General features: G+C 34.4%; 3 protein-coding genes across 3 annotated transcripts in view; 2 read left to right on the forward strand and 1 right to left on the reverse strand.

Moving 5' to 3' along the window:
* The window catches only part of wake (ankyrin repeat and fibronectin type III domain containing protein wide awake), a 108641-nt gene that overhangs the window by 7907 nt on the left and 72743 nt on the right, over positions 1–27991 (reverse strand). The window contains exons 8-9 of the mRNA XM_085949948.1: positions 1552–1747; positions 235–367 (exon numbers count right to left, since the gene is read on the reverse strand). Coding sequence (XP_085806074.1) covers positions 235–367; positions 1552–1747 — 329 coding nt within the window. The remainder of the gene's footprint in view (positions 1–234; positions 368–1551; positions 1748–27991) is intronic.
* LOC147070324 (lewis-type alpha-(1,3)-fucosyltransferase-like) lies at positions 5619–8198 on the forward strand. The gene is made up of 2 exons (XM_085949816.1): positions 5619–6197; positions 7819–8198. The coding sequence occupies exons 1-2, from the start codon at positions 5746–5748 to the stop codon at positions 8096–8098; spliced, it is 732 nt and encodes a 243-aa protein (XP_085805942.1). The 5' UTR covers positions 5619–5745; the 3' UTR covers positions 8099–8198.
* On the forward strand, positions 15247–22177 carry LOC147070325 (lewis-type alpha-(1,3)-fucosyltransferase-like). Its single transcript, XM_085949875.1, has 2 exons — positions 15247–16052; positions 21288–22177. The coding sequence occupies exons 1-2, from the start codon at positions 15247–15249 to the stop codon at positions 21559–21561; spliced, it is 1080 nt and encodes a 359-aa protein (XP_085806001.1). The 3' UTR covers positions 21562–22177.

Here is a 27991-nt window from a genome sequence, read left to right on the forward strand (position 1 = left end):
GGCCACCTTGAGAAAACGTCTCCACTCCTCTGCTCCTGCCGCAAACTTCCTTTACTGCCTTACCTGATGCTAAGTGATGAATTTCTTTCTTCATAATCCAACCATCGCAATTTAGGTCTCACAACCATCTTTCCCCTCCAGTGTATCAAAGAGCAGTCTCTTGGGCGGTCAGGTGTTTTCCAGCATGCCTGACAGAGTTGCCCCATTTTAAGACAGAAATAATCATAAAAATACCTTCATCAGCCAGTGATAGTCAGTGTAGATGCAGGCCGGATACGTTTCGTCGATTTCAATCACAGGTAAGAAGTCTTCATTGGTCACGAGCACTTTGTCTTCATGGTAGATGATGCATGCCAAATAGACACCCCTGAAATCAACAAAATCAGTTGATAGAAAATTCAATTAAAGCAACCAGAGGATTACGAGCAGAAAAAGGGACAATATCGTAGCCTGGCAACATCATCACTATTGCTAGCCCAGTGGGTCTATTCTATACTTATCGACCGCTAAAGTGATAAGTAAATATTATCACTTTATCATATTTAGGTATGTATTGAGGTATTATAATTGTTACAATAAGTTAGCCGTCTAAACAGTCAAAACTGTAAAGCTCTAAAGTTAACACAGCCAAGAGAGGTGCTGTTAAAACATAGCACTTATTGTAACAATTACAACTAATTTATTGTAGTTGTTACAATAAGTGCTAATACTTCGATACAAACCTACCCTAGATAGCTCCCATAGAGGCCGAAAAGCAGTCTTGTGTATAGAATAGATGCGCAGATATGTCTAGGATGATCAGGCGGCGCCATCTGGACACCGATGCAACTGAACAATTGCTGTCTCAGGGCCAGTAAAGATTAATAAAATGTGTAAAGAAATATACGTTGCAGTGGCGGTTACTTCATTGGGGCACAAAAACACGTGACAATGTACAATGTTGTTACAATAACATAATATATCTAATCAGTGATGCCAATCATCGTGCCAGACGGGGTACGAAAATAAGCTATTTGGCAGGAAATAGTGCTAGATTTTGTGAAAATAAAATTGCAAGTAAATTTACTAATTCTACTAAGAACGAAGTCAATACATTTCCTTTCGTGGATCGAAAAAATGTATATACGTGTAAAAACCACACATTTTAACAGAAATATATTTCAAAATTGACAACAAATGCCTATATTGTGTCAACGGCGTTCAAGTTTAGTTTCATTTCATTCCGATAATTGTAAAACTGATGTCACATACCTAAGCACACATTAAATTATGATACCATTTCACTATAAGACTATGAATGCTCCTATCGTTTCAAGTGTTAAATTATGTTGTTTTATTTCTCACGCTACTAAAATAGTTACCGACCTACCTGCATTAAGTAGGTATCTGATAGTCAGAATGTATTTGCCAGACCCAGGATTCGAACCTGGGACCCATGACAATATAACCCGACGCGTAAGCTATTCGGCTATCGTGGTCATACTGTATATAATAAGTTGTTGGCTAACCTTTATAAAATAAAAATGTACTGATGTATGTTTGTATTCTGACCTCCTAAGGTTTTTATGAAATTTGCTAGCAGCGGCGAAGAGGTGTCTGATGGCCTGACGGCCTCTCCGTGGTCTCCGCGCCGGGGCCACAGGCGGTCTGGCGGGCCGTGCGAGTCGCGCCGCAGCCGCCACCCTTTCCAGTGCTCCGCTGGCTCGGCCGTCGAAGCGCGCAGCTCGACCTTCGACATCGCGCCAACCTGGAAAATAAAATAGAGATTGAGTTAATATACTGGTTAAAATCAATCAAAATGGATTTGCTCCGATAACACATCTCTGATATTCGGATCTAAGACATTTTACAAAACTTTTCGTATGCCAATTGCATTGACTGGCATATTAATGGGACGAATCGACCTTTATGAAAAAATAGCACGATTATGTACATGTTTATTTTTATTTAATCATATTTAAACGTAAGATGACGAAACGATAAGAAAACGTTTAAGACGTATTTAAATAATCACTTATATTCTATAAAAATAATTTAATTTGCCAACAACATCTCTCGTATAATATGTAGGAATGTATTATATATAAATACAGTCGAACGTGGTTATTACGAGGTAGATAGGACCGACTAAATTTGTTCGTTATAAGCATTACTCGTTATATCATTATATACCATTTTCCGCGCCACATTCTATTTAAGCATAGAACATAAAAAATCTGAAAACCATCCTAAAAATCCCCGAAACAAGCATGGCATTCATAAACTACAAAAGAAGTTGTTTATTGTAATGAAGTGCTGAGCCGCCGGCGCTGGTAGGTACCTACTGACTTCACAAAGCTTGGATTTTTTACATGCAATTTCAACCATATGCGTGGATACTTTTTCAATGTTGTCGGCGAAAACACCAATTAGGTACTTAGACACTTAACTAGTGTCATAGATGTAATCCGATCCCGGCGGCATCGGTCTAGTTAACTGCCCGGTCGGATTTTATTGCTTAGGGTAGAAAATGTGGTTTATAAACGATCGACACATTAACAGTTTTTGCTCGGTATACCCGAGAAGTAGCTCGTTACAAAAGTGAATAAATGTATGGAGAAAATCATTACCTAAAATTTCAAGAATGTTTCCTCATTACTTCCGAGATCTCGTTATTTCCGTGATCGTAATAACCAAGTTCAACTGTATATAAGTATTACACCACCATCTGTCAAATGTTTAAAAAATATATCTTTAACACAATTATCAGATTATTTTGCAAGGAAAGCTGATGTTTTTTTTTGTATGGACTTTATGTCATGTGATCTCAGCATGCCTATCACAATCTATGCAATAAGATAGGCTCCGGTGGCTAAGCCTAAAACATCTGCGCATAATATTATTGTCTATGACTACAGCTTTGTCCAAAATAATTAATATTTAGGTAATTAAAAAAGAAAATCTATGGCATTCAACCACATATAAACAAATATAGATTGTTTTTATAATAAAAAATAATTGTAGCTTATGATCTTTGATGTGTGTAATTTAAATTCATTGCTCAATTTTATGTCGTCAGTGAGCTATTAAAATTTCATGGTATTTGTCATAAGGGCTATGAGCCAACCAGGCATTGAGATTCTGTTTGTTTACACATTATTAATTCACTTGTTTCATGTTTATTTATTATACGTTGTGACAAACCAGATTTTGGTTGGCTATACCAGTGATCTTCAACTTTTTTACACCCACGGCCTGGTGAGCATAGGAGAAATAATTTGCAGACCGGTATCAACCAGAAATAAAAACCATTAAGAATGGATAAAATTTTATTTATTAAATCTTATGTTAAAATATTACAACTTTTGATTTAGTACGACATCTGCTTCTGCTTCGTTGTAAGAAAATTTGATAAACGTGGTTGCAGGATTGTTTCTGAGAGACGAAGCGCTGCATTAACATCCATTCGATTTCTCTGTTTGGTTTTTATTACTGACATAGATGAAAAAGTCTTTTCACACAATTAGGAAGTCGAAAAAATTACCAATAATCTGATAACTTTATAACTCAGATATGGATATTATTTATCGAGGGATATTCAAAATTGAGACGATGATTGCATTTTATGCCTGGACACCAGAGTGACATCAGAAGATAGATAAGATAGAGCTTGATCAGCTATTCTTTCTCACGACGATCAAGTGCGCATGGTTTAATATCTTCCAAAAAAGGATTATTAATCCAGAGGTTAGAGCCTTTACGTAGATCTTAATTTTCAGAGAATTGTTTATTAAAGTTTTCAGCTAACGGTTTTAAATGTTGTCTTATCATGTTGACTACGACTTTCTGGTTAATATCAGCAGCATTCAAAGATCTCCAAGCATTTCATCTAGTGCGAATTCCCCGAATCGTATAGCGATATAGTCGGCTGATAGCAGCATGGTGAAAGCTTTTGCGAACCGGCAATAAATTATTGCGGACCGGTGCCGGTCCGCGGACCACCGGTTGAAGAACACTGGGTTATATCACATGTCCCGGGGGTCTTTTTTTGCACCTGCCTTTATCGGGCCGTGCCCTTTTCCTAACTGTCGTTTTATTAAAAGCGGTTGTTCTATTGGTTTCTCAGAGCAAAAGATTCTGTTGTTTTCTCGTTGCATCCTTGGCGAAGGGGCCCTGCACTAGAAGGGAGTCAGAATAAATTATAATTTGGTATTATAAATATTTGAAATACAGTTCTGATTATTTTTAGGTTTCCGATGGGGAATTCAGCCATTAATTTTAGGTTGTAGATTTGGTGTTAGTTAGTAGGAATTATAAAGATTATATCTATTCGGGTAAGTTTAGCCTGTGAACATAACTTTGTTCAATATTTTATCACTTTATTTAGGTGCGCCACCCATTATGGGCTAGACACAATCAGTCAGTAGCAGTCTAGGTGAACATTTCAAGGAAGGTTCGGACATGGGGATATAATGCAGGGGATGCTGAGGTGTCGCACGGCCATCAAACTGCGTCACAAGTCTTTTTTCTTGTTTTTTTTAACACTACACCAGGACACGAGGCCCAATGACAGTAGTGTAGTGAAACAGTAGTGCAGTAGTAGAAGTGAAATGATCACATAAACACTCAGACGGAAATCAAATCCGGAGTCCCCGTCCGATGATTGTGCCGCACAAGCCTCGAATAGGATTTACAACCACCGACCACCGGATTGGAGAACCGCTGTATTTATTTTCTAATTGTTAAAATAATATTTACAATTCAATTGAAGTAAAAGCCCTGTTAAACAGCTTTAATACTTATATGTCATTGCGATAAATACTATTTATGTAAATTTAATGCAATGTTAATATATTTGCTTTTAAAATGTTTTGTAAGATAAGCGACTTAATTCACGTCTTATCATATTATGCCCTCCTGCAATTAAATGTTTGTATAACAAATGTAGAAAATATTTCAGTTTAAATTAACCAGTTGGCGTTATCGGATGTTTTTTTACACGCTTTGATGCGCAAAGTTTCACGCGCAATCGAGCAGAAACATGTTTCAGTGTAATACCTAAATGTTGACTTGAAAGTTTAAATTAATGATTTGATAATAATCATGAATCGGTTTCATCCATTTAGTTTAGACTCAATATAAATACATATATTATATAATATATTTGGGTTCCCAATGGACATTGCTTAAAAAGTCAAGAGGGTGCTAGTACAAAACCTTCTCTCTCTCTCTCTCTCTCTCTCAATGTTGTATCGATAGCGATGAATTTATTTAAAGGTTTACGGTGTTCGTAAAATAAGGATTAATGTAATCATGAGTATTTGAATATAAACTATAAAAATGTTCAATATTCGAACAGATCAGATAGCTACATTTTTATCAGTGTCTCTGTTAATTTTTTTGATCTGTTATACCTACAACATAAACGAATCTGTCAATAGAAAAATTTTAAGGAATATATTAATATGGACACACAACCATACGGTTCCTTTTAACGAGTTCAAGTATGGACGGGAATCGTTCATTGATTTGGGTTGCGAAATCAACAACTGTTTCGTTACCAATGATAGAAATTATTTACCGAATATTATGGAATGGGACGCAGTTTTATTTCACGCGCCTGAATTTACCTGGCGTTATAACACAAGGAAACACGGTTTTCCTACATTAAGATCGGATAAACAAATTTACATATTCGCTTGCATAGAATCGGCAGCCAATTATCCGGTATGCGACGAAAGGTTCGAAGGGTATTTCAACTGGACTATGACGTACAAACTTAATTCGGATATACAATGGAAGTATATTACAGTAAGAGACAATAAAAATGGAGTGATCGGACCGAAGGAAGACATGAAATGGAATGAGGTTGAAGGGAATCTTACAAACGAACTGAAGGCAGTATTAAAGCGCAAAACCAAAGCTGCAGCTTGGTTTGTGTCCAACTGTAGATCGTTGAGTAAAAGACTGGAGTATGCGCATAATCTTCAGGGTAAACTGAAAGATATCGGATTGTCTTTGGATATATACGGTGAGTGTGGAGATTTGAAATGCGGACGTGACAATCACGGAGGTTGTTCAAAGAAGTTGAGCAACGATTATCACTTTTATTTGTCGTTTGAGAATTCGTTCAGTGAGGATTATGTCACAGAGAAGTTTTTGACGGCCGTACAGAATGATGTTGTGCCGATCGTCTATGGTGGTGCGAACTACACAAGGTGACTATTATAATACTTTTTAACATAAAGTTACTATGAAGGTGGGGAGGATAGGTTTAAGACAATACACCATCTCTTTCTAACATATTATACGGAAGGTGATTAAATGTTTGCCGTGTTAATATTGACTCAAGTTTAAGGTATGTATTTGGATCATTTTGAGGATGGGTGGCCTGACACAGCTGTCAACATACATAACATGTCAACATGAGGATGGTCTGAAACAGATGTCAATATAAATAACAGAAATATTATAGAATTAACAAAAATTTCAAAAAAAACACCTCCATTCCTTTTATTTAAATTTGTAAAAATAAATATATATATTTTTTTCTGATCCTAATAATATCATAATATGGGCCTCTACGGAGTGGAGGTTTGTATTGACAGATTTTGTTTTTACGAGAAATGGATGTCAGCCACTTGCTCAACCTGTTTGGTGCATATTCTGACTCAAATACAAATTGAAAAACAATATACTTATGTACTTTACGTCGCTATAGGCCGACGCTTAAGCCACGCGGTTAAACGGTTACTGTTAAAAATATAATAACTATAAGTAAACTAGTTTTATTTATTCAAATGAATAATACACAAGATTTTAGAATGTAGCATTCTTTATTGAATATATATAATTTTCCGTAACATTTCGGAAACATAAATATTACATTTGGGGGTTGCAGTAGAAAATGTGATGTCACCGAAATAACAAAATGTAAACTCATTTTTTTCTGAGAATAAAGTATTCCGCGAGAACCCAAAACTAAATCTATCATTTTAATAAATTTGTTTATTAAGGAATGCAGGGTACCTATCAAAAATATTTAAAATTGTGTGACTGACAATATGTCTGCGCGCCCATTAACGTCATCTGTAGTTGCGTTTAATGTATGTATGGCGCTTCTATACTCTGCGCAGCCATACTGCACCGACTCTCTTCTAGATTTGCTACGGCAGAAGGGGCAGAAGAATAACACACCGAGTGAGCTAAATAATATTAAGACTCTATAAAACAACAACCATCTAAACTCCTCACACACAAGAGGAATATATTGATAGCGTCACCAATGGGAGGTTAGTTTTGTACGTTGGGAGTAGTCGTGGGAAATCATTCTGATTGATTAGGTTATTCGGGTCACGAAGAGCAAAACTGTTACTCAAACGCGTTCACGTTAGACGCTCTGACTAGCTTCTGCTCCATCATGTCCATTGGATGGAAATGTAGTTTTTAAGCCATGACGTCATGACTGACTCATGCATGTACAAGATGGTGTATGGTTAACAGGCAGCCTCTGTCTAATACAATTTATTTTAATCAGTCATACATGAACATCGCAGGTCTTATATTCTAAAACATTAGAGCGAGAGGTTTAAAAGAATACTATTTTATGTAATAAAAATACTCTATGCAGTCATCAAATGTTTAAAATAAATATAAAGGATAATAAGGCTTCAAAATTATATAAATAGATTATCTACAACGTTTAAGGAGTGTCCAGGATCATGGTTTGAAAATACAATAAAAACTCAATTTTGACCTACGCCAAGCATGTCCCCCCTTAAGTATATTTATAATGAATATATTTTCTGGTTTTCTTTAATAAAATAAAATTTCTTTCAGATTTGCTCCGAGCACTTCTTTCATCAACGCCAAATCATACAGTCCACTACGTTTGGCGAAACTCATCAAGCATCTGATGGAAAATGAAACGGATTACGAAGAGTACTTCCGATGGAGACGAGAGTACTCGTTCATCTCCCCTATGGAGACGTACGAGACTCATCCGTTTTGCAAGCTATGCAAGGATTTAGATGAACACCGAAGGACACATAACAGAAAAACTTATGTAGACTTCAGGACTTGGTGGAACGGAGAGGGTAATGAAAAGAGTGTTTGCTGATGGGAACACATCACCAAGGTATGGATAGTTTATATTATTGAAGTGAATACTTTTTTAAGTGCAGTATGTGGTACTCACATGAAAATACTAATGCTTCACATCCATACGTAGGGTCCCATGATACGCCTTATTAAGACCGGGTGTGGTTTGGTGGGGCCATTAACTTCCATGTTAGTAGTTAAGATAGTATTATCTCGAACTCAGTGTATTATTGTATCAAAGTAAATCTCAATATCGATACATACCTTTGTATAAAGAAAAAAAATATATACTTGGGTACCTATATATGTATCAGTGGCGAAGGGTGGAGGTAGGCTGTTAAGATCCGCCATAAACAGTGCACATTAAACTTTTTCAAACATACATATTTGTTTTCATTGAAATAAGACTACAATTTACAGATAGTGTTGGTTAGTTTTTAAAATTCAATTAAACCCTGAGAAACCAAGCCATAATAGATACTAGTCAAAAAATACATGTCTATCTATAATATATCTAAAATTATGCAATTAAATCATACATAACTTTGAATATTTTATAAATAGAATAATATTTTTTATTTATTATAGTTTGGTTTAGTCAGGGCTTAATGAATTTAAAAAATTAACCAACAATATGTGTAATATGTATTTTTAATCCAACGAAAACAAATAACTATGAATGAAAAAGTGTACACAATTTTGACGTATTGTCCAAATTAGACCAAAACTATCATGGTTTCGTTTAGGCATAGTTTAATTGATTTTTAAAAACTAACTAACACCATCTCTAAATTGTAGTCTTAGTTCAATAAAAACAAATACATATGACTAAAAAAGTTTAGCGCGCACTATTTATAGCGAATCTTAACAGCCTACCTCCACCCTTCGCCACTGATATGTATACATATTATATTATATTCTTTTTAACAATACAATAGGTCATGAGACCCAATGACAGTAGTGTAGTTAGTAACATAAGTGAAACAAACACTTGTGATCTCACTGGTAATCAAACTGAGAGCCCTCGGATGAAAGGCCAGTGCCTTAACAACTGGACTATGATGGTTAATACCAGAACCAACCACCAAGCTCATAAATTGTTAATCAATTGCAATGTAATCATTAATGAATATTTTTTAATAGGAATGGAAATATTGTACGCATGCTCGTGCTGAGATTCGTGTGAAGAGTCAATAGAACTGTTGGAATGGGATCACAGGAAGTCAAACTGGCAATTGTCAATAATAGAATTTGTTCACTTACAAAAAAATGTTATTCTTATCACTTAAAAACACAATATAAATGACAGATAATAAGTGGGGTTACTGCCAAAAGTTGGTAAATCTCGAAATCGCATACGTATTTGTATACAGACACATAATGCGTTGCTAACTCTAAATACGAGGGTGGGTCAATAAGTCCTTAGAAAAGCCGACAGGTGGCGCGACTAGTACTGTAAGCGGTTTGTTTTCATGCAGCGGCACTACCGATTCAGTATGCTGCGAAGTTTCAATCAGATTGGTCGGGTTGTTGTGTGTTTCTCGTACATTTAAAAAAAAAATTTGCTTGTGGAAAATCAATAAAATCCACGATATGGTGTTAAGTGACCGAAGATTAAAGTTGAGTGAGATAATTGAGGTTACAGGGATCTCAAAAGGTAGCGTCATTTCTATTTTACATGACAAATTGGGCATGAAAAATATTTCTGCAAGATGGGTGCCGCGTTTGCTCACAGTCGACAATAAACGCAATAGGTTGGTGGCCTCTAAAGCCCTGTTGTCGCTCATGCAACGCAATCCGGATGAATTTTTTCGTCGCTTTGTGACTGTAGATGAAACATGGATACACCACTATACTCCCGAGACGAAAGAACAGTCAAAGCAGTGGATTGCGAAGGCAAACCATGTCCAAAGAAGGCGAAAACCGTAAAATCAGCTGGTAAGGTTATGGCTACTGTATTTTGGGATGCACGTGAAATTATTTTCGTTGACTATTTGGAAAAAGGAAAAACAATAACAGGGGATTATTATGCATCTTTATTGGACCAGCTAAAAAACAAAATTGAAGAAAAACGGCCTCATTTAAACAGGAAAAAAATCCTCTTTCATCAGGACAATGCCCGTGTTCACACATGTTTACGATCAATGGCTAAAATTGAAGAATTGAAGTTCGAATTGGTCGACCACCCACCGTATTCGCCAGATTTAGCCCCCAGTGACTTTTTCCTTTTCCCAAACTTAAAAAAATGGCTAAGTGGACAACGTTTTTTTTCAAATGAAGAAGTCATCGATCGGACAAATGCTTATTTTGAGGACCTTCCGAAAACTTATTTTTCTGACGGTTTAAAAAAAATTGAGAAAAGTCTTACCAAGTGTATTGAGCTCCAAGAAGATTATGTTGAGAAATAAAAAAAAAATACAAAAATAAAAACTGTTTTAATGCTTTTTTCTAAGGAATTATTGACCCACCCTCGTACCTAAATTATCGACTTACCGACTTTTGGCAGATATTCATGCTGTACCTAATCTCTACAAAAAAATCCATTTGAAAACAACCTATATGATTTAAAAAGTAATCTATTTCGGAGCACATCCTTGTACAATCGGTTATCCGGATTTCTTTTTGATCATTAGTTTGGTGTGATTATAATAAAACTGTACAATTTAAAATATTCAATTAGTAAAAATCCGGATTTATCATTATCTGAACTATCGTCATTCCCAAAGTCCGGATAATCAAGATTCTACTGTACTGGCCTTTTTCTAAATTATGCTATTACAAATATACAGGCATCCATATATTTTTCCAGTAATCACAGGTGATAGGATGACATTACTAGAATGTCAGAATTTGTTTGTTCAGTTGGAGATGTACATCATCATGTACAGTATCATGTACATTGCCTCGCACTGTATAGTCATATCAGTTGCTCAGTTGTTATAACAGCTGCGATGACAAGGCCAAATATCCACTCTCAGACGTAACCTTCGACTGGAGTCTCATTATTGTTCGACTTCCTACATATGTGGCCTTTTCTGAATCGCGGTAGTAATTTGATCCAAATTTCTACAGCATGTTTGATGCCACTGCTATTCTCATCTCATCACACATCTCATCTAATCACACCTACCAAAATGTGTCCGTACAAATGATTTCATCCCCCGCACAGTCCTCAAACAAAAATATTGTAAAAGAACGTTTCCTTGGCCAGATTTTAGTTTTGCTCGAATGCACGAAACCATTACATGCACAATTCGGCCCCTTAGAGTCAAATTTTAACAATTTTGAGTTACGTATGGTACTGGACATTAAATGACATGTTATATTAAGTGACAAAGAAACTTATCAAAAAATTCAATGGATAAAAGATAAGTCCATACATATCTTCTGCAAACACATTCTTGTTAATGTCTGTGTAATATAAATTTACTTGTGTTTGAAGTCTCCTGTAAAGTAGAGAAAAATGAAATACGTTTCTTTGTCTCTAAGGGGCCGAATTCTTCGACTCATTTCTCGGAAGGCGAAGGTCGAGTGCGACTAACGCGAGCATGCAAGTGATATTTTGCGTTGAGCGGGATTACTATATCCGTCCCGTTCTATCGCGTGCCAAAGTATACATAAAGAAGATGCGTAGTTGAAAAATGAATAAGAAAAATATTTGTTACCTACATCAGGGTGAAAAGAAACAAATTTTCTATAAATGTTTATTTGTTTATGTTGAACAAAAACAACCGAGCATACAAATATATAGATTTAATATAAATATAAAAAAATGTTCTGCAAGTTTAATATTTATTATCGACGAATACTTATTTTCTTTACTTCCTATTCTCTTTATTATACTTCAAAAATTATTGGTGTTAGTGTTATTATTATATAAAATCACTGAAATTAATAAATACCTTAAGATGAAAAATTGTATTTATGTGTTTCTGGGGAGGGAGTGTAAATTTACCGCACCGGGTGATGGCACATCACTGACGGATGACACCAACCCTAATTACGCCACTGGTCAGATGCGTTGATGATCCGCACACACAATAGAAAAATTAGAGGGAACGTTGATTACAGGTAATATTTCAGAACCACACAACATAAACCACGATGAACAAATGAACCACGAGTTGGAAGAGCTGATTGAACAGCAAACAATCATAAGATACTGTAAGTCCTAAAGACTACGATGGGCGGGACATGTGGAGAGAATGCCTGAAGTTAGAGCGCGAAGGATCATGACGAAGTGGCTACCTCAACGGAAGAGACCCAGAGGCCGTCCAAGAAGGAGATGGGCTGACGCCGTAGAAGTGGACTGGCTTCATATAGGAAGACCGGTAACTGGAGAAGTGTGGCAAGAGACCGGAGTGAGTGGAGAGCGGTTGTGAAGGAGGCCAAATCCCACCCCGGGATGTAGCGCCGTGGAAGGAAGGAGGAATAATGAAGATATGAGACTGATTCACTTTATTAATTTTTTACCCGCGTCTCACCTAGTATTGTTTGCTAAGTGGATTATTCTAACTAGTACCAACAATGTAGTCTATAAGCTGTGCGAGTTTCATGAATATTGGTCTAGTAGTTTCTGAGTTATAACTGAACAAACAGACACTCCAATTTTATTATTAGTATAGATTGTTTACACATGTCCTTGGTTGGGTTTCCACATAGTCTAAAATAAACCTCCAACAGAAAGTAGCTCAATGCTGCCAACCCAACAGTTTATACTAGAAATTAATTTATCAACTCAATAAGCTATCAATAAAATAAAATTACTGATAATGTTAAATGTAAATACATTTCTATATACTTACTATTACTATCGGATTTCAATAGTAAGCAATGTGTTTCCAAAGGCCATGGTTGTTCAAATATTTCAGCCTTAGAGCCACTTTTCATTATTACTTTTATGGCAATCAATTCCATTACGTTATTATTACGTTACATTGTTACAATAATACATAGGACATTCAACATTTTTTCATTTATTCAACAAATAATTTGGAAATATACCTATTAGAAAAAACCTTCTGTCGGTCACGTGATTATTCCGACCATGTCCGATCCTAATAAGAACATATGGGCCTGTACTGAGAGGAGTTTTGTATTAACAGATTTTTGTTTTTATGAGAAATGGATGTCAGCCACTTGCTCAACCTATTAGGTCCATACTCTGACTCACACACAAATTGAAAAAACAATATGTGTATTTGCCAGACCCAGGATTCGAATCTGGGACCCATGACGCCATTGGCCGACCATCGTGACAAACAGTTAATTTCCTCATAATTAAGTAAGGTGCAGATGGTTAAATTGGTAAAGTACATTGGCCGGAAACCGATGGATGCGGGTTCGAGCCCCGCCCGGTACAATATTTTTTTATTTTCTGTGTATCTGAATTACGTATATTACATAGGACAGTGATGTCGAACCTATGGCACGCGAATATTTAATGTTCAAGAGAAAAAAATTAGTTGTAAGTAATAATTTAAAAAATATTTTTTTTCAAATAAATATTAAGTAAATAAATAAAGTACTTATATTAAGAATGACGACATAGCTATGCATATTTTCTTCGATTTTTGATAATATTTTTACCAATAATATTTACCAATCGGTGCGCAAACGGAAGCGATGAAATTCATGCGTAAATGACAGATCACATTGTATAAATAATTGCAGGCAGATACTCTTCAAGAAAAGCATTATGTTTAATTTAAATTGTATAGGTCGGTCCTTAAGTTTTATGCGTCACATATATTATTATCACACTGACCTTGTCAGGTGGCGGGAGAAGCCGCACCGCGAACCTCTGATGTTGATCGATTTACAATCATTTTACAATGCTTGAGACCACTGTAGCGAGAGAGACTGCCTCACCTGATCGGAGAAAGTCTGGTGTCAATTTGTGCGTAAAGAACCTCAAGACTCAAGAACTCAATCATAATTTTTGAACTGTTTTTTTATTTTTTCCCTATGAAAAACTGCTCGGCACATCAGACAGTCAAAAAATAAGATTTGGGAAATTTTGGCACGCGTACATAAAAAGGTTCGCCAACCCTGACATGGGGCATGTTTGAAGTTGTTTAAGAAAATTTATTTAGAACTGTGTATAGAGTTTTGACTGTAACTAGAGACGTCTTACGAACTTTTTCAGGATAGAATGACCAACCGAAGAAGTTTACCGTCTTGGTCGCTTAGAAGATTGGTGAGTGGTCATGATTGTGATAAAAAAGATTTAGCCAAAAACCTTAAAAGGAAATAGGCATGGCGCATAGTTAGACGAAGAGACAATTTAGTCATCCATTGTTATCGAAGAGGCAGAATAGTCCGCTGGATCGACGAAATAGTTAAGTTCTGCAGAAGTAACGCACAAGGCGAAGATAATCAGCTCGGAAAGTAAATGAATACAAGCTGATGATGATGATGATTTGTTGGACACACCTGCCATGGGCTTATTATCTCACTGATAACTTGATTGCTCACAATACTGCTCTGACACATTAGTGCCAAATAAGAACTAGTATTGGAAACACTGTGTAAATTACATTATAACTAGTCAACAAGTAGAAATTGTTACTGTGATAGATAGTGTAAATTTTTTTAAATTAATTAAAAAAAATTTATAACATTACAGAAAAATAATTGTTAAATAATAATATACTGACTAAATGAGAATTTAATGTTTTTAATTGTATTAACTATCAGTCTGGATGAAGGCCTCTATTATCTCAGTACAATTCTCTCAATCCGGTTGCTTTTAAAGTGGTGCTGTCGACGTTTGATACATACAACATAATATTACTGTCATCTTGACACTTTGGCGGATTCTGTTAATTTCTCATATAATTAACAAGATTATTGTAGAGTATCTGTTAATATGAATTTAAAATAATTTAAAATACTGATGTTAATGCAACACAAGAATAATGAAACAATAGTTAAATAATTTAAAAAATATATATAATATAATATAATAAAGCGTCCCCATCTACTTTAAAGTATTTTAAAATGATGCGAAAGAGATTGACTATTAAAATTATCTTTGTGTCTCTGTTGGTAATATTTTTCTTAGGAGTTGTATACAATTCTACGATAATAAAATTCTTTAACAATGCACCCCAAAAGAGTGTGCAAAAAATTGTCCAGTGTGGACATAGAAAAAAAGATATACTGATGGACAAACATAACCAAATCGCGACCGATTCTACGTTGAAATATATATTAATGTGGACGAAAAATTCCACGGTACCGTTTGAATTCTTAAAAACCGGCAGAGAAGCATTTATATCGGAAAAGTGCGAGTATACGAATTGTTACGTGTCCAGCGACCCGTACTGTCTGGATGACATCACAGAATGGGACGCCGTTTTGTTTCACGGGCCGGAATACACGTGGAAATACAACAATTACCACTTCAAACCTCCTGAAAGAAGATCTTCGAAGCAAAAATATGTTTACGTATCAATAGAATCGGCACATAACTATCCAACGTGCGACACAAAGAATAACGACTTCTTTAATTGGACGTGGACTTACAGAACTGATGGAGATGTAAAGTGGGGATATATCGATGTCAGAGATAGATCCGGTAAGATTATCGGTCCCAAAGAAGGCATCCGCTGGGAAAAAGATATGGCAGATATATCGGAAAAAGATAAGAGCGAATTGAAGACGAAAACTAAGGCTGTAGCATGGTTTGTGTCTAATTGTTACAGTAAAAGCGGACGAGAGACAGTAGCTAACAACCTAGCGAAAAGTTTGGGGAAGTTCGGTTTGACCGTAGACATCTTCGGAAGGTGCGGCAAATTTCAATGTCCGCGAGACAACCAGGAAAAGTGCTGGGCGATGCTGAAGGATGATTACTTCTTCTATTTGGCGTTTGAGAATTCGTTCAGCGAGGATTATGTGACTGAGAAATTCCTACATGCATTCAAGAGTAACACAGTACCGATTGTGTTAGGGGGCGCAGATTATAACAGGTATAGTATTATAAGTAGTGTTCAACCCATGTGTGATACCAGTGTTAATGTATATTTTTCTCAATGTTCTTTCAAATTAGTTCATATATCGATATTCATACAGGGGGTCCTCGTTATTCAAGAATAATTCGAATAGGAAAAATACCTCTTAAAGCAAATCCACTTAAAACCGGGATCAAAATTACTTAGTAAATGGATTTAATTCGGACACGTTTCGAAAAGAAAAAGACACGTGAGTAAGCCAGAAATAGTGTAGGAGGGTGGGATTGAAAGTATGAAAGTGACAATTGACGACTGTGAGCTATTTATTGCGGTTGTGTTTTTTCGTGTCTGGAAACTTGTACGTATGCAGTTAGCCATATCACACTTCATCGTGAAGTGTTGTATCAGAAATATATGGCCGTATATTAAAGACCGTCCAACCTCTTTGGGTCGTATAGTACTGACATAAAAATCATGTCTAAATAGAACACGGTTCTTGTCGGTTTACACTTTACAGGAAGCCGCAGCGAACAAATTTTGAAAATAGTTGATAAACTGGATTTTTTGTTAGGTTAGGTTAGGTTTTCATACTTGAATTCATAAATTTTGCCAAAATCAGCTATGAAAATTGAATTAATGTTTATGTTGAATATAATAAAATTGGAGACCGTATAGATCAGGGTTCGCGAACCTTTTTATGTACGCGTGCCAAAATTTTCCAAATATTATTTTTCGACTGTGAAACAACGAACATTTTTTTTTAAAAATTCTATTAAAAAAGTTATAATTATAATTGAGTTCTTGAGATTCTATCTTTTGCCGTGCTTCTAACATTTCTATATCTTTTATTCTTTAAATATTTTTTTCCATGTTTGTGGAAGCATTTTTGTTAAGCTTTCTTCATATATTATTCTTTTCTTCTTCCATTTTTAGCGATTATGTAGGCAAAATAACAATATGAAAGACTGTCGATAAATTAGGTTTGTTGATTGAATATTTTTAATTTTAATTGCCTGATTGTATTGAAAATTGATCAAAATCATAAGTTGACGACGCGGCTTCTTATGCTGCCTGATGAGGTCAGTGCGATAATAATATATATGACGCACAAAGCCTAAAGACCGACGTATCAAATTTACTTTAATTTTACAAACGTAATGCTTATTCTTGATTTTTTTTTTGGTATTTGCCTATTTTTTATACAATGCGATCTCTAATTTTTATGCATTTCGTCGTTTCCGTTTGCACATCAATTGGTAAATATTATTCGTAAAAATAATATTAAAAACCGAAGAAAATATGCATGGCTATGTCTTCATTATTTTTTAATATCATGTATATATTTATTTATAAAACTATTTTGTATTTTTTTAATGGTAAATTTTTTTTCTCGTCAAAATAAAACTGTCGCGTGCCATAGGTTCGCCATCCCTGGTATAGATGGTCATCTCTTACCGATAGAAAGCTCACGGCGAACTGTGCCACAGTGAAATTCTTTACGTACAATTTACATGTAACTTTTAACAATTTCATGGAAATTTGTACCCCATGTATTATGATAGGGTCTATGATAGAATGTCAATGACATGTCAATCTAACTAAAATATATAGTGATGGAATGACAACATCAAAACTGGTTTTCCCACTCGATTAAATAAAAAAAATAAACATGGCTATTATTTATTACCTTGTTAAGCCAAATTATTATGTTTATCGTATGAATAATTATTTTCTACAGTATCTACAAACACAATACCACTAGTATAATATTATGTTGCATTGTATTAACTTATTGGCGTCTGACCTTCTGACACAAATCGGTCATTCAATCCAAGTTTATTTTTGTATATAGAACAGTAAAATGACTTCCAATAATCAAATATCAATAACTCAAAATATATAACTTGAAATTAACTAATTTTTGGAGCATATATTAAATAATTACAAAATAAAAAGAACTTTTTATATACAACGTTTTTAAATTTTCTGTTGAATCATATAAACTTGACTTGACTAGCTTAAACGACCAAAAAAAATTTTACTTGATAGAAATACTGAATAAATATAGAATACTGAAATGTCATTTTGAAATTTCATATTGATTTCCATAGTGACGCACGTTAAGTTGCTAGGACCCCATTAGCAACCAATAATAGTGTTTTACTTTTTACGGATTTCTTCCGAAATAAATTTTCATACAAAACAGAATTAACTGAAAATTAATTCAATTCTACTTAAAGATGGATAAAAGTATTAAAAGAATGCATTGTGCATCGTGTTTTGATATATTCTAAAAGTTTCAAATGTCTAACTAGTCAGGAAGTTAGTTAAAAATCGATTGCAAGATTTGTACTGGATAATTTGGTTGGAAACTTTACTAATCATTGGTTTGCAGAATATAGAAAGCTGTTTTAAAACATATTAGATCAACAATATAAACAATAGATGTCACATTTTTTTTTCCCAGACCATGTCCGATCCTAATAGGATCATATGGGCCTCCACAGAGTAGAGGTTTGTATTGACAGATTTTGTTTTTTTACGAGAAATGGGTGTCAGCCACTTGCTCAACCTATTAGGTCCATACCCTGACTCACACACAAATTGAAAAACAATATGTGTACTTGCCAGACCCAGGATTCGAACCTGGAACCCACGGCGTGATAGTCCAACGCTTAAGCCGCATGGAACCAATATTTTAAAGTGATTTTATAATAGTTAGAGCCAGTTTTGCATGAAAACAAAATCTACAGCCTTTTTAATTTATCAGTAGCTAACTCAGTAGGTGTATTGACCTAAATCAAATTGCATGTGATGCATTTAGAGAGTGCAAATATTTGTCATCACTAAACTTAACTTAACCTTTTGATAAAGATAATAAATTGATACTATACATAACTTTATCTGTTATCTTGTTGAAGTGCACTTTACAGACTGAACTCAGAATTGATACGGTTCGAGTAGGGATTCCAATCCCGGGATCCCGAGCTTTTTTCGATACCTATGAATCCCGGGATTGATAAACATAATCCCGAAACTTTCGGGATTGATTTTTTTATCAATTTTTATGGAAAATAAAATAAAAACGAAAATATAACAGAAAAAATACTTTTAATTGCAAAAAACTAAATTAGAAACAAACTGAGTTTAATTGAAGTTTGATTTATACCCATGTGTAAGTTGCCGTTTCATTTTATTTTTTCACATAAATTAATAGTAATGAGAAAGATTGGAAAAAACAATGCTTCGCACCATTAACAAAGTAATTCCACCATGATCTCATACGTTTTACGGCAGTTTCATATTTGGCTGACTAATTAGATTTATGAAGCGGAACGGCCATAAGTACACCATGATTTGCTTTACTATTTTAAATCTCGCTAACCCATTGATTAAGTCTTTACTATAAGAAACAGCAATCTCATATTAAATTCACACTGTTATTTATATATAAACTATACTAGATTTATTTTTGACCAATTTTATCAATGTTACTTGTAAATATAAAAATTTTATATTAACAATGGAAAAAAATGCCAGTCCCGGGATCCCGGGATTATCAAATTGTAATCCCGAAATGCCGGGATCAGAATTTTGGCTCGGGATTGGATTCCCTAGGTTAGAGAAATATATGAAGATGACTCTTGTAGTGGCTGTTTATTCTATAGCAGTGGCGAGGGGTGGACGTAGACTGTTAAGATTCGATATAAACAGTGCATACTAAATTTTCTTTATAATTCAATAAAAAAAAATAATCAAAAATTTTTTCAACTGGTCATAAAATAGAGTAACCCCTTTTGGGATTAATCATTAAATTAATTATAAACGGGAATGTCTGGGTTGATTATTGGTTAAAATGTAAAATTCTATTGTGGATTGCTAAGTTCATTTGAACTAAATAAAAAATAAACGCATGTAAAATATTTTTAGGTATGGTCTCAATATTGAAGCTTGATATAAGTAAAAAGGATTTCATGTTACATACTGATACCGGCCTTTCTCTGTCGAGGAGAATGGTGAAGGCCGTATCACTAGCAGGCCAGAAGCGGGGTGGAATGAGAGAAACGCACGTTGGCGTGCTGGCAGGAGTTTATTATATCGTCGCAGGGTATTGTCGTTGGCGGTGGGTTGAGGCGGTTTTTGCTGGCTGTTGGCTTGAGATGCTTATGGCTTGGCTTGGCTATCGGCGCCGTCTTTTTGGCTAGAGATCCTGTCTGTTCGGCGTCCGAGACAAGAGAGTCAGGGCTTGCGGCTTGACGTGCTGCAGATGCGGTCTTTTTGGCTAGAGATCCTTGATGCTTCGCGTCCGAGGCGAGAGTCAGGGCTTTTCGCGCGCATCTAACTGTCACGATCCGTGGCGTCATGTTCGTCTGTCGGTCGCGAACCTCCCTGTTTTACCGACGGATTGACTAGTGGCGGCGCTTTCGGTAGACCACGTCTGTTTTGACGGGAGCGCGGACGAATTTTAAAGTCGGATTTGAGAGTGGGCTCCGCTCAGCCGAGGGTTGTGACAACTGCGAAGAGTGGACGTAGGCTGTGGTGTTATGGGAAAGTTAATGGTTCGGTCCGTTCTTTGACGTAGTCTCCTGTGGGAGACCTTCATCCGGTATCAATACACATTTATATTTTTATAAAAAAGTCGATGTCTTACAAAAAAAATGAATTAAAACCATGAATTAGTCAAAAATCTTTTAAGTACAATATAGAAAACTTACTAAACTAAATTTTAATAATAAATATGACCATAAAATAATTTATAACGTATTAATAAGATGGGATCCTTTAACCAATTCACATTTTATAGCATTTTTTTCATGTTTTCAGATACATTAATGTATTATACAGTTTAAATTGTAAATATTATCAAAAAAAATGTCTCAAATTAGAAGCTTCGTATTTCTCCGCAAGGTGCCTCTGGTAGGTAGAAGATTCGCCTTAAATATTATTTCAATATATTAGGTGTAAAAACAAAACAATTATTGCTTTTATTTCTTTGACATTTGAACACGTACGTAACATTTAGTTTTTTGTTTGTGATGGGTTATAAAATACATCTGATGACTGGATTGATAAACAAATTTATATATTTAAAAAATACTTATAGTATTCACGAAAACGTATCATTCTATTTTTTGAAATGAGAATTTGTGCAAAATTTTCAAATGCCATTATCTTAGAACAACGAATTTTGAGTTGTTTCTTTAACTAAGGTATCGTAAATTGCCAAACTCATTCTTGAATTTCACTTCTCAGGTTCGCACCACCGGGCTCATATTTGAACGCCAGAGAGCAGAGTCCAGACGAATTAGCTCTGATAATCTACTATCTGATGCAGGACACCGAAGAATACTCCAGATTCTTCCGGTGGAAGAACTACTACTCGTACTCCCGAGACATTGAGTCTCCTGAAACCAACGCATTTTGCAGGATGTGCAAAGCGCTTAACGATCCGGTCAAATCCAAAGAGCATAAGACTTACAGTGATTTTGTCGGATGGTGGAATGGACAACAACAAAATATGTGCTAATATTTTTGAACATTTATGAAGTTGGGAAATAATGTGTGACATGTAAAAACTTCTATAGGCCGCTATCGAGGGTAGTTTTTCATTTTTTGTATCAAAGTATTAGCACTTATTGTAACAAGTACAATAAGTTAGTTGTAATTGTTACAATAAGTGCTATGTTTTAACAGCACCTCTCTTGGCTGTGCTAAATTTTAGAGCGAGATAGACAGTTTTGACTGTTTAGACGGCTAACTTGTAATTGTTACAATAAGTGCTAAAACTTCGATATAAAAAAAGAAAAACTACCCTCGATAGCTGCCGATAGCGACCTTATAGCAGTCTTTTGTATAAAATAGATGCGCTGTGATGCAGATTTTAACTAATGATCAAGTTATTGATAAATGCATGGTCCGTTACGAGGCCATAGGGCGGTGACTCTGCCTAGATACGCAATATATTAGAGATATTACAATCATGCATATTTAGTACAATCAAATTGAGGGTGACTTGAAAAAAAATGAAATTGAAATCATGTAAATTTCTGTATTATAATTTACCATTTACGATCTGGATTACACTTTTTTGATCTCTTCATGTTGTTAGGTAGTGAAGATTACAAAATGTGAAAACCCTACAGGAAAATGAGGTAAAAGAAAAAAAAATTCACTCTACATATTAAATTAGTGGCGAAGGGTGGAGGTAGGCTGTTAATATCCGACATAAATAGTGCACACTAAGCTCTGTCAGTCATACGTTTTTTTTTTTTTTTTTAACTAAGTACCTACTAAGGCTATAAAATACAGATGGTGTTGGTTAGTTTTTAAAATTCAATTAAACTCTGCCTATACTAAGCCATAATCGATACCTATAATATTAAATAATACAGTACAGGGGTGGCAAACCTTTCTATGTTTATTTGCCAAAAACTAAAAAAATAATTGTGACGCGTGGCGTGCCGAGAGATTTTTTTACCTCTTCCGGCCAATTTTCAATCAAAATTCTATTCCCAATAAGTTGAAACGTTTTGATTTAGGTCATCTGCCGTATAATTTACATTTTTTGATAGATACCTATTCAGAAACGGTAGGTGTGGCAATGCGAAGCTAGCATTAACTGGGACGTTTAGCATGCCGATGGTTGACGTTTCACACGGTTCTAAAATTCATTCTCGTGCCAGATGTTTTAATTTCCTAATAGTTGATACGTTAACATGAATTTCAAGTTATTATTAAAATTGAACATAATATAATTATGAATTAGGCGCTGGCCTTCCACCCGAGAGTTCTGGGTTCGATTCCCGGTCATGACAAAAACATTTATGTGTTTTTCTCAAAGCCTGGGTGTTTGTGATCGTTCAAAATTACTAACAACCACCTTGTACAAAAAAGCAAGGACATGGTCATTAATAATTCATACAAATACTGCCATCTATGAATATTAACCATGAATATTCACACTACATAATATTACATTGTGATTGTATCAGATAGATGGCAACAGTCAAAAAATTAAATACTATTTTATTATGGACCGTAATTTTCTCGCAAGCACTTTACATGAAGGGTTTCGAGTTTGATTAGTGTGAAATTTAAATAATTATTGTCTTACCAGTTCAACATTTCTGTGTGTCAAAAATGTGAACTAGCTACCCTCTCCAATGCCACCCCATGTCATTTCCACTTTTAAATGTCAAATAGCAACAAATGACATATCGACACCTCCTACGTATAAGGCCGGAACTGCAAAATGGTACTTTTCAGTAGTATGATTTTAATCAATTTTAATGACAACGTTAATTTTTAATGCTGAAATCGTAATTTTTTTAGTTTTTAGGTTTTTTTTTTTATTTTCGATTATCATTGTTTTTTAAAATTATTTAATAAAAAGCAATCAAGTCAAAATAGCCAAAAACACAGTTACAGCCTTTTACGTAGGAGATGTCGATATGAGTAACTTAAAAGGGCTACTCTTCATCATCTACATCTACACATCTACATTCAAAACTGCGAGTGAAAATAATTACACAGTTTTGACTTTTTTTATTATATTGTATTAATGGAGTATACTGAGATAATTCAACTATTGATTAAAATAATTACAAGATAAAAAGAACTTTTTATATACAACATTTTAAATTTTCTGTTGAATCCAATGACATTAATATGGAAATAAAAATGACAATCACTTTTTTGTCGGGTCTGCCGAATGGCATAATCTGTTCTAACGCCATTACAATAAAGGTGATATTGCTATAAATTCCCGATGCTTTTTATCGGGTCTGCCGAATGGTTCGGTTCGAACGGGTTTGCTCAAATGAACATTGACAATAGAAACACTGTTCTAACGCCATTACAATAAAGGTCATATTGCTATAAATTCCCGATGCGTGATATCGCATAATGGAAATTGTGTGACATCTAACACGCTGAATTTACTTGCTAGCTACTGTATTGAGTGCGTTGTCCATTAATAATGTCATTGGTTGAATCATATAAACTTGACTTGACTAGCTTAAACGATCAAAAAAGTTTGTACTTGATAGAAATACTGAATAATGAAATGTCACTTCATATTGATTTCCATAGTAACGCACGTATATATTACTTAATAATTTAGTTGCTAGGACCCCCTAGCAACCAATAAAGGTATCGAAATAACTTTTCGTACAAAACAGAGTTAACTAAAAATTAATTCAATTCTACTTAATGATGGCTAGAAGTATTAAAAAAATGCATTGGCACAGTGTTCTGATATATTCTAAAAGTTTCAAATGTCTAGCTAGTCGGGAAGTTAGTTAAAAATCGATTGCAAGATTTGTACCGGACAAATAAGAGTACGACCTAAGAAAAACGTTGTAATAAAAAATAACAATGCGATTCGGTTAATTTTGAACATTACAACTGTTGTGCTTTTAAATAGTGGAGAGAAGCCGTTTTGCTTTTAACCTACTCATATTACAGTACTGTCAGCATATAAATATTTTTCCTCATTCCGGAAAATATAGATATTTTATATATGAATATTTTTCACTAGTTTTGACTTTTTGATATTCACTAGTTTGTTGTTTTGATACATACTTATTATCTATGGTTATTACTTAGGTTATATAAGGATTTTATTTTTAATCAAAATCGTATTGTTTTGCTTAGACATGTAATAACATGAGGACTGTAATCTTTCTCAATAATTAATTGATTAATTAATTTTATCACTTCTAATCTCCGATGTAATTATTTTATGTCTTGTAATAATATACAGTATAACCTCGTTTATACGTGCCTGGAATTCACGTTTTCCCGGCAATTGCGTGTAATTTTTTCAGTCCCGATGTATTCCAGTACATTTAATACCCGCATTTACGTTTTTCTTTCCCGCGATTTACGTCGGAAATATTCAAAATATGCGAGTTACGCGCGCTTGACAATGATTGGATCGTGACATTCGGACGGCGTAAGGTGAGAATTACATAACAAAAAAACAAAAATGCAACAAACTAATATACATGAAAAACAAAAAATAAAAAAAAATTCAATAAAAATTTAAATTGAATGTTGTTTTTTAATAAAACGTTATTTTTTTAGAAACATAAAATTTAAATGTTCTTTTTTTCAATACCCCCTTTTTACATTTTCCCTCCAATTAGGTTTTTTTTTTCAGTCCTTTAAAAAACGTAAAATAGGGGTTATACTGTATATATATAATTTAAAACCTAGTAAGAGTAGTAGTAAAACCTAATTGTTTTTATAATAAAGATCTGTTAGTTATTAATAATTTTATAATAATAATACAGTATAACCCCTATTTTACGTTTTTTAAGGGACTGAAGAAAAAAAACCTAATTGGAGGGAAAATGTAAAAGGGGGGTATTGAAAAAAAGAACATTTAAATTTTATGTTTCTAAAAAAATAACATTTTATTAAAAAACAACAGTCAATTAAAATTTGATTGAATTTTTTTTTTATTTTTTATTAAAAAAATCATGTATATCAGTTTGTTGCATTTTTGTTTTTTTGTTATGTAAAGACCAATCACCGTGCGCCATTCTAAAGACACGGAGTTTTCCCTCCAAACACCTTACGCCGTTCGAATGTCATGACCCAATCATTGTCAAGCGCGCCTAACTCGCATATTTTGAATATTTCCGACGTAAATCGCGGGAAAGAAAAACGTAAATGCGGGTATTAAATGTACTGAAATACATCGGGACTGAAAAATTGCTGGGAAAACGTGATATCCGGGCACGTAAAAACGAGGTTATACTGTATAAATAACTAGTAAATATTACCTGGTGGCAGTACCACCTGTCAACATTGTCATATTATGTCTCCTGACTTTGCCAAGCACCACAGCAAACGGTAACGCTTAGCTGATGGTTATTCCTCATCCATAATGTCTCTATTTTTTGATTATTTGTGTAGGTATGTTGGCTAAAGTTACAATAGGTTACAGCACTCTATCCCTATTAAAATTAGTATTAAATCTCTTCGATAATACACTAATTTCTGATCTAAATGCCACTCTGATAATTTTTTATTACTTTACTTAAATTTATTGACTCACAAAATATTTTCAATTTGAATCGAACACATTCTTACAGAAATTGTCATTTTCAGAGATATATCATTTTCAAAATCATGTTTCCTATCCGACACCATATACCTATTGTTTTACCTATACCTTTCCGTCAATCTATCACAAATTAGCTGCAATATTGTTTAATACTTTTATACCGTTTATACCGCACTGTAAGCATCTGTCAAACTATTATGGGAGTATCATTTGTTTTCTTTCACAACCCGATTAAAATAAACGATTCCTTGATTCCTTTATTTGCGTGTTAGTTTATTTTTCAAATTTAGAAGTTGCATTTACATGTATGTTGAATACGTCTTCTCCCTGTCTCGCGATCTCTTACACTTTTTCATAATTATGTTTTCTTTTATGCCTCACAATGATAAATCAGGACAAAAAATATACTATATAAGGTAATTATTAGTTAAAACCTGATAACATTAGAGCAGGGTTCACAAACTTTTTCATCAAAGGGACAATTTTGAAATCAAAAATATTTGGCAGGGCAATATTATTTAAGAAACATAAGGCAAAAAAATATTTCATTGTGTAAACTCATATTTTTAACTAAATATACATTATTATTACTCTTCTATAATATACGAAATATAGGTAAGTACTAAAAAATAATACTTATTAAAATTTTTTCACCATGTGATTTATGCAATTGTTTGTTTGAAACTAAATCCTGCAATCTAGTCTCAAATTTTGTAGTGTGAATATGCAAAACAGATGTGATATGGTTGTCTGTTAATTTTGTTTATTAATGCTCATTGTAGAAAATATTTTTTCACAAATATAAGTACTTCCAAATAAAGAAGCCATTTGATGAGCATGTTTAACTATATTTTTCAACAGAACCGGTAAAATTTTGACAGCTAACAACACAACAACTGCGCTTGCGCCGAACCCCCCTCACTTCGAACATCCGCATACACAAATATCAAAGTGTCTGCCAGAAGATTCTTGCCAGAGGATATTTAATTTGAAATGTAATTTTTAATATCCAATATGAAGAATAAAAAATAATACAGTACATTCTCAGTAATCCACCGCTCGATTATCCGAAAACTACTATAATCCGGCGTTATTTTTACTAGTTGAAAGCACAAAATCAAGATCTACAATTCGCCGGTATTCGATTGTCAAAATTAGTAGTCCGCCGCGTACAAGTATACAACGCAAATGAGACGGGTTTATTTTGGAAACTTCTCCTTCGTAAAACGTACATTCATCGCGAAGAAAGTAATGTATCAGGGAGGAAAGTGCCCAAGGACCGCATCACAATTATGCCGTGCTCCAATGCAAACGGGACACACAAACTGAAGCTTTTGGTCATAGGGAAAGCCAGGAATCCTAAGCCATTCAAGAATATCTGCCTCACTGAACAATTGAAGGGCAATTCACGAATGAAGCAGTGAAAAACACCGCTTTAACTGAAGCACGTAAAATTTTTAGTTTTACAGGAGATATTGTGAACGAAATGGATACGTGCGAGTGAGAAAGCATTCAGCATGCTTATACCTCATGTCCATGCGTTAGAGTAAGATAGAAAGTAAACATGCCATGACGGAATTGTCTTGTGAATTCCATGGAAATTAAATAAAATTTTTATCCATTTTGGTAATGACTTCATATTTAATCAGTACTTACCGTTAACGTTGCATGATTAAATCATTCATTGTTGAAGTACGTAGCCAATTAATCTTTAAGCAAGCTAGTTACGTCTCCAATATAACAATATTACAATTTTATATAATATTAAAACATAGAAAAAATAGAATAACAGCCTGTTCACTACGTACAAATTTTTGATGTTTAATAATATGTCAAACGGAGAGTTGCTAGCGCCTCTACCGGCAAAGCGTGTATACTTCAA

This window comes from Rhyacophila brunnea, unplaced genomic scaffold (genome assembly GCF_057557595.1).
Source record: "Rhyacophila brunnea isolate RB1 unplaced genomic scaffold, BYU_Rbru_1.0 scaffold_22, whole genome shotgun sequence".
Classification (NCBI taxonomy): Eukaryota; Metazoa; Arthropoda; class Insecta; order Trichoptera; family Rhyacophilidae; genus Rhyacophila; species Rhyacophila brunnea.

Coding starts and splice junctions, on each gene's coding strand:
- LOC147070324 (XM_085949816.1), top strand. CDS start 5,746: ATGACGTACAAACTTAATTCGGATATACAATGGAAGTATATTACAGTA. Junction 6,198..7,818: donor GGTGGTGCGAACTACACAAG/GTGACTATTATA, acceptor AATTTCTTTCAG/ATTTGCTCCGAGCACTTCTT.
- LOC147070325 (XM_085949875.1), top strand. CDS start 15,247: ATGGACAAACATAACCAAATCGCGACCGATTCTACGTTGAAATATATA. Junction 16,053..21,287: donor GGGGGCGCAGATTATAACAG/GTATAGTATTAT, acceptor TTCACTTCTCAG/GTTCGCACCACCGGGCTCAT.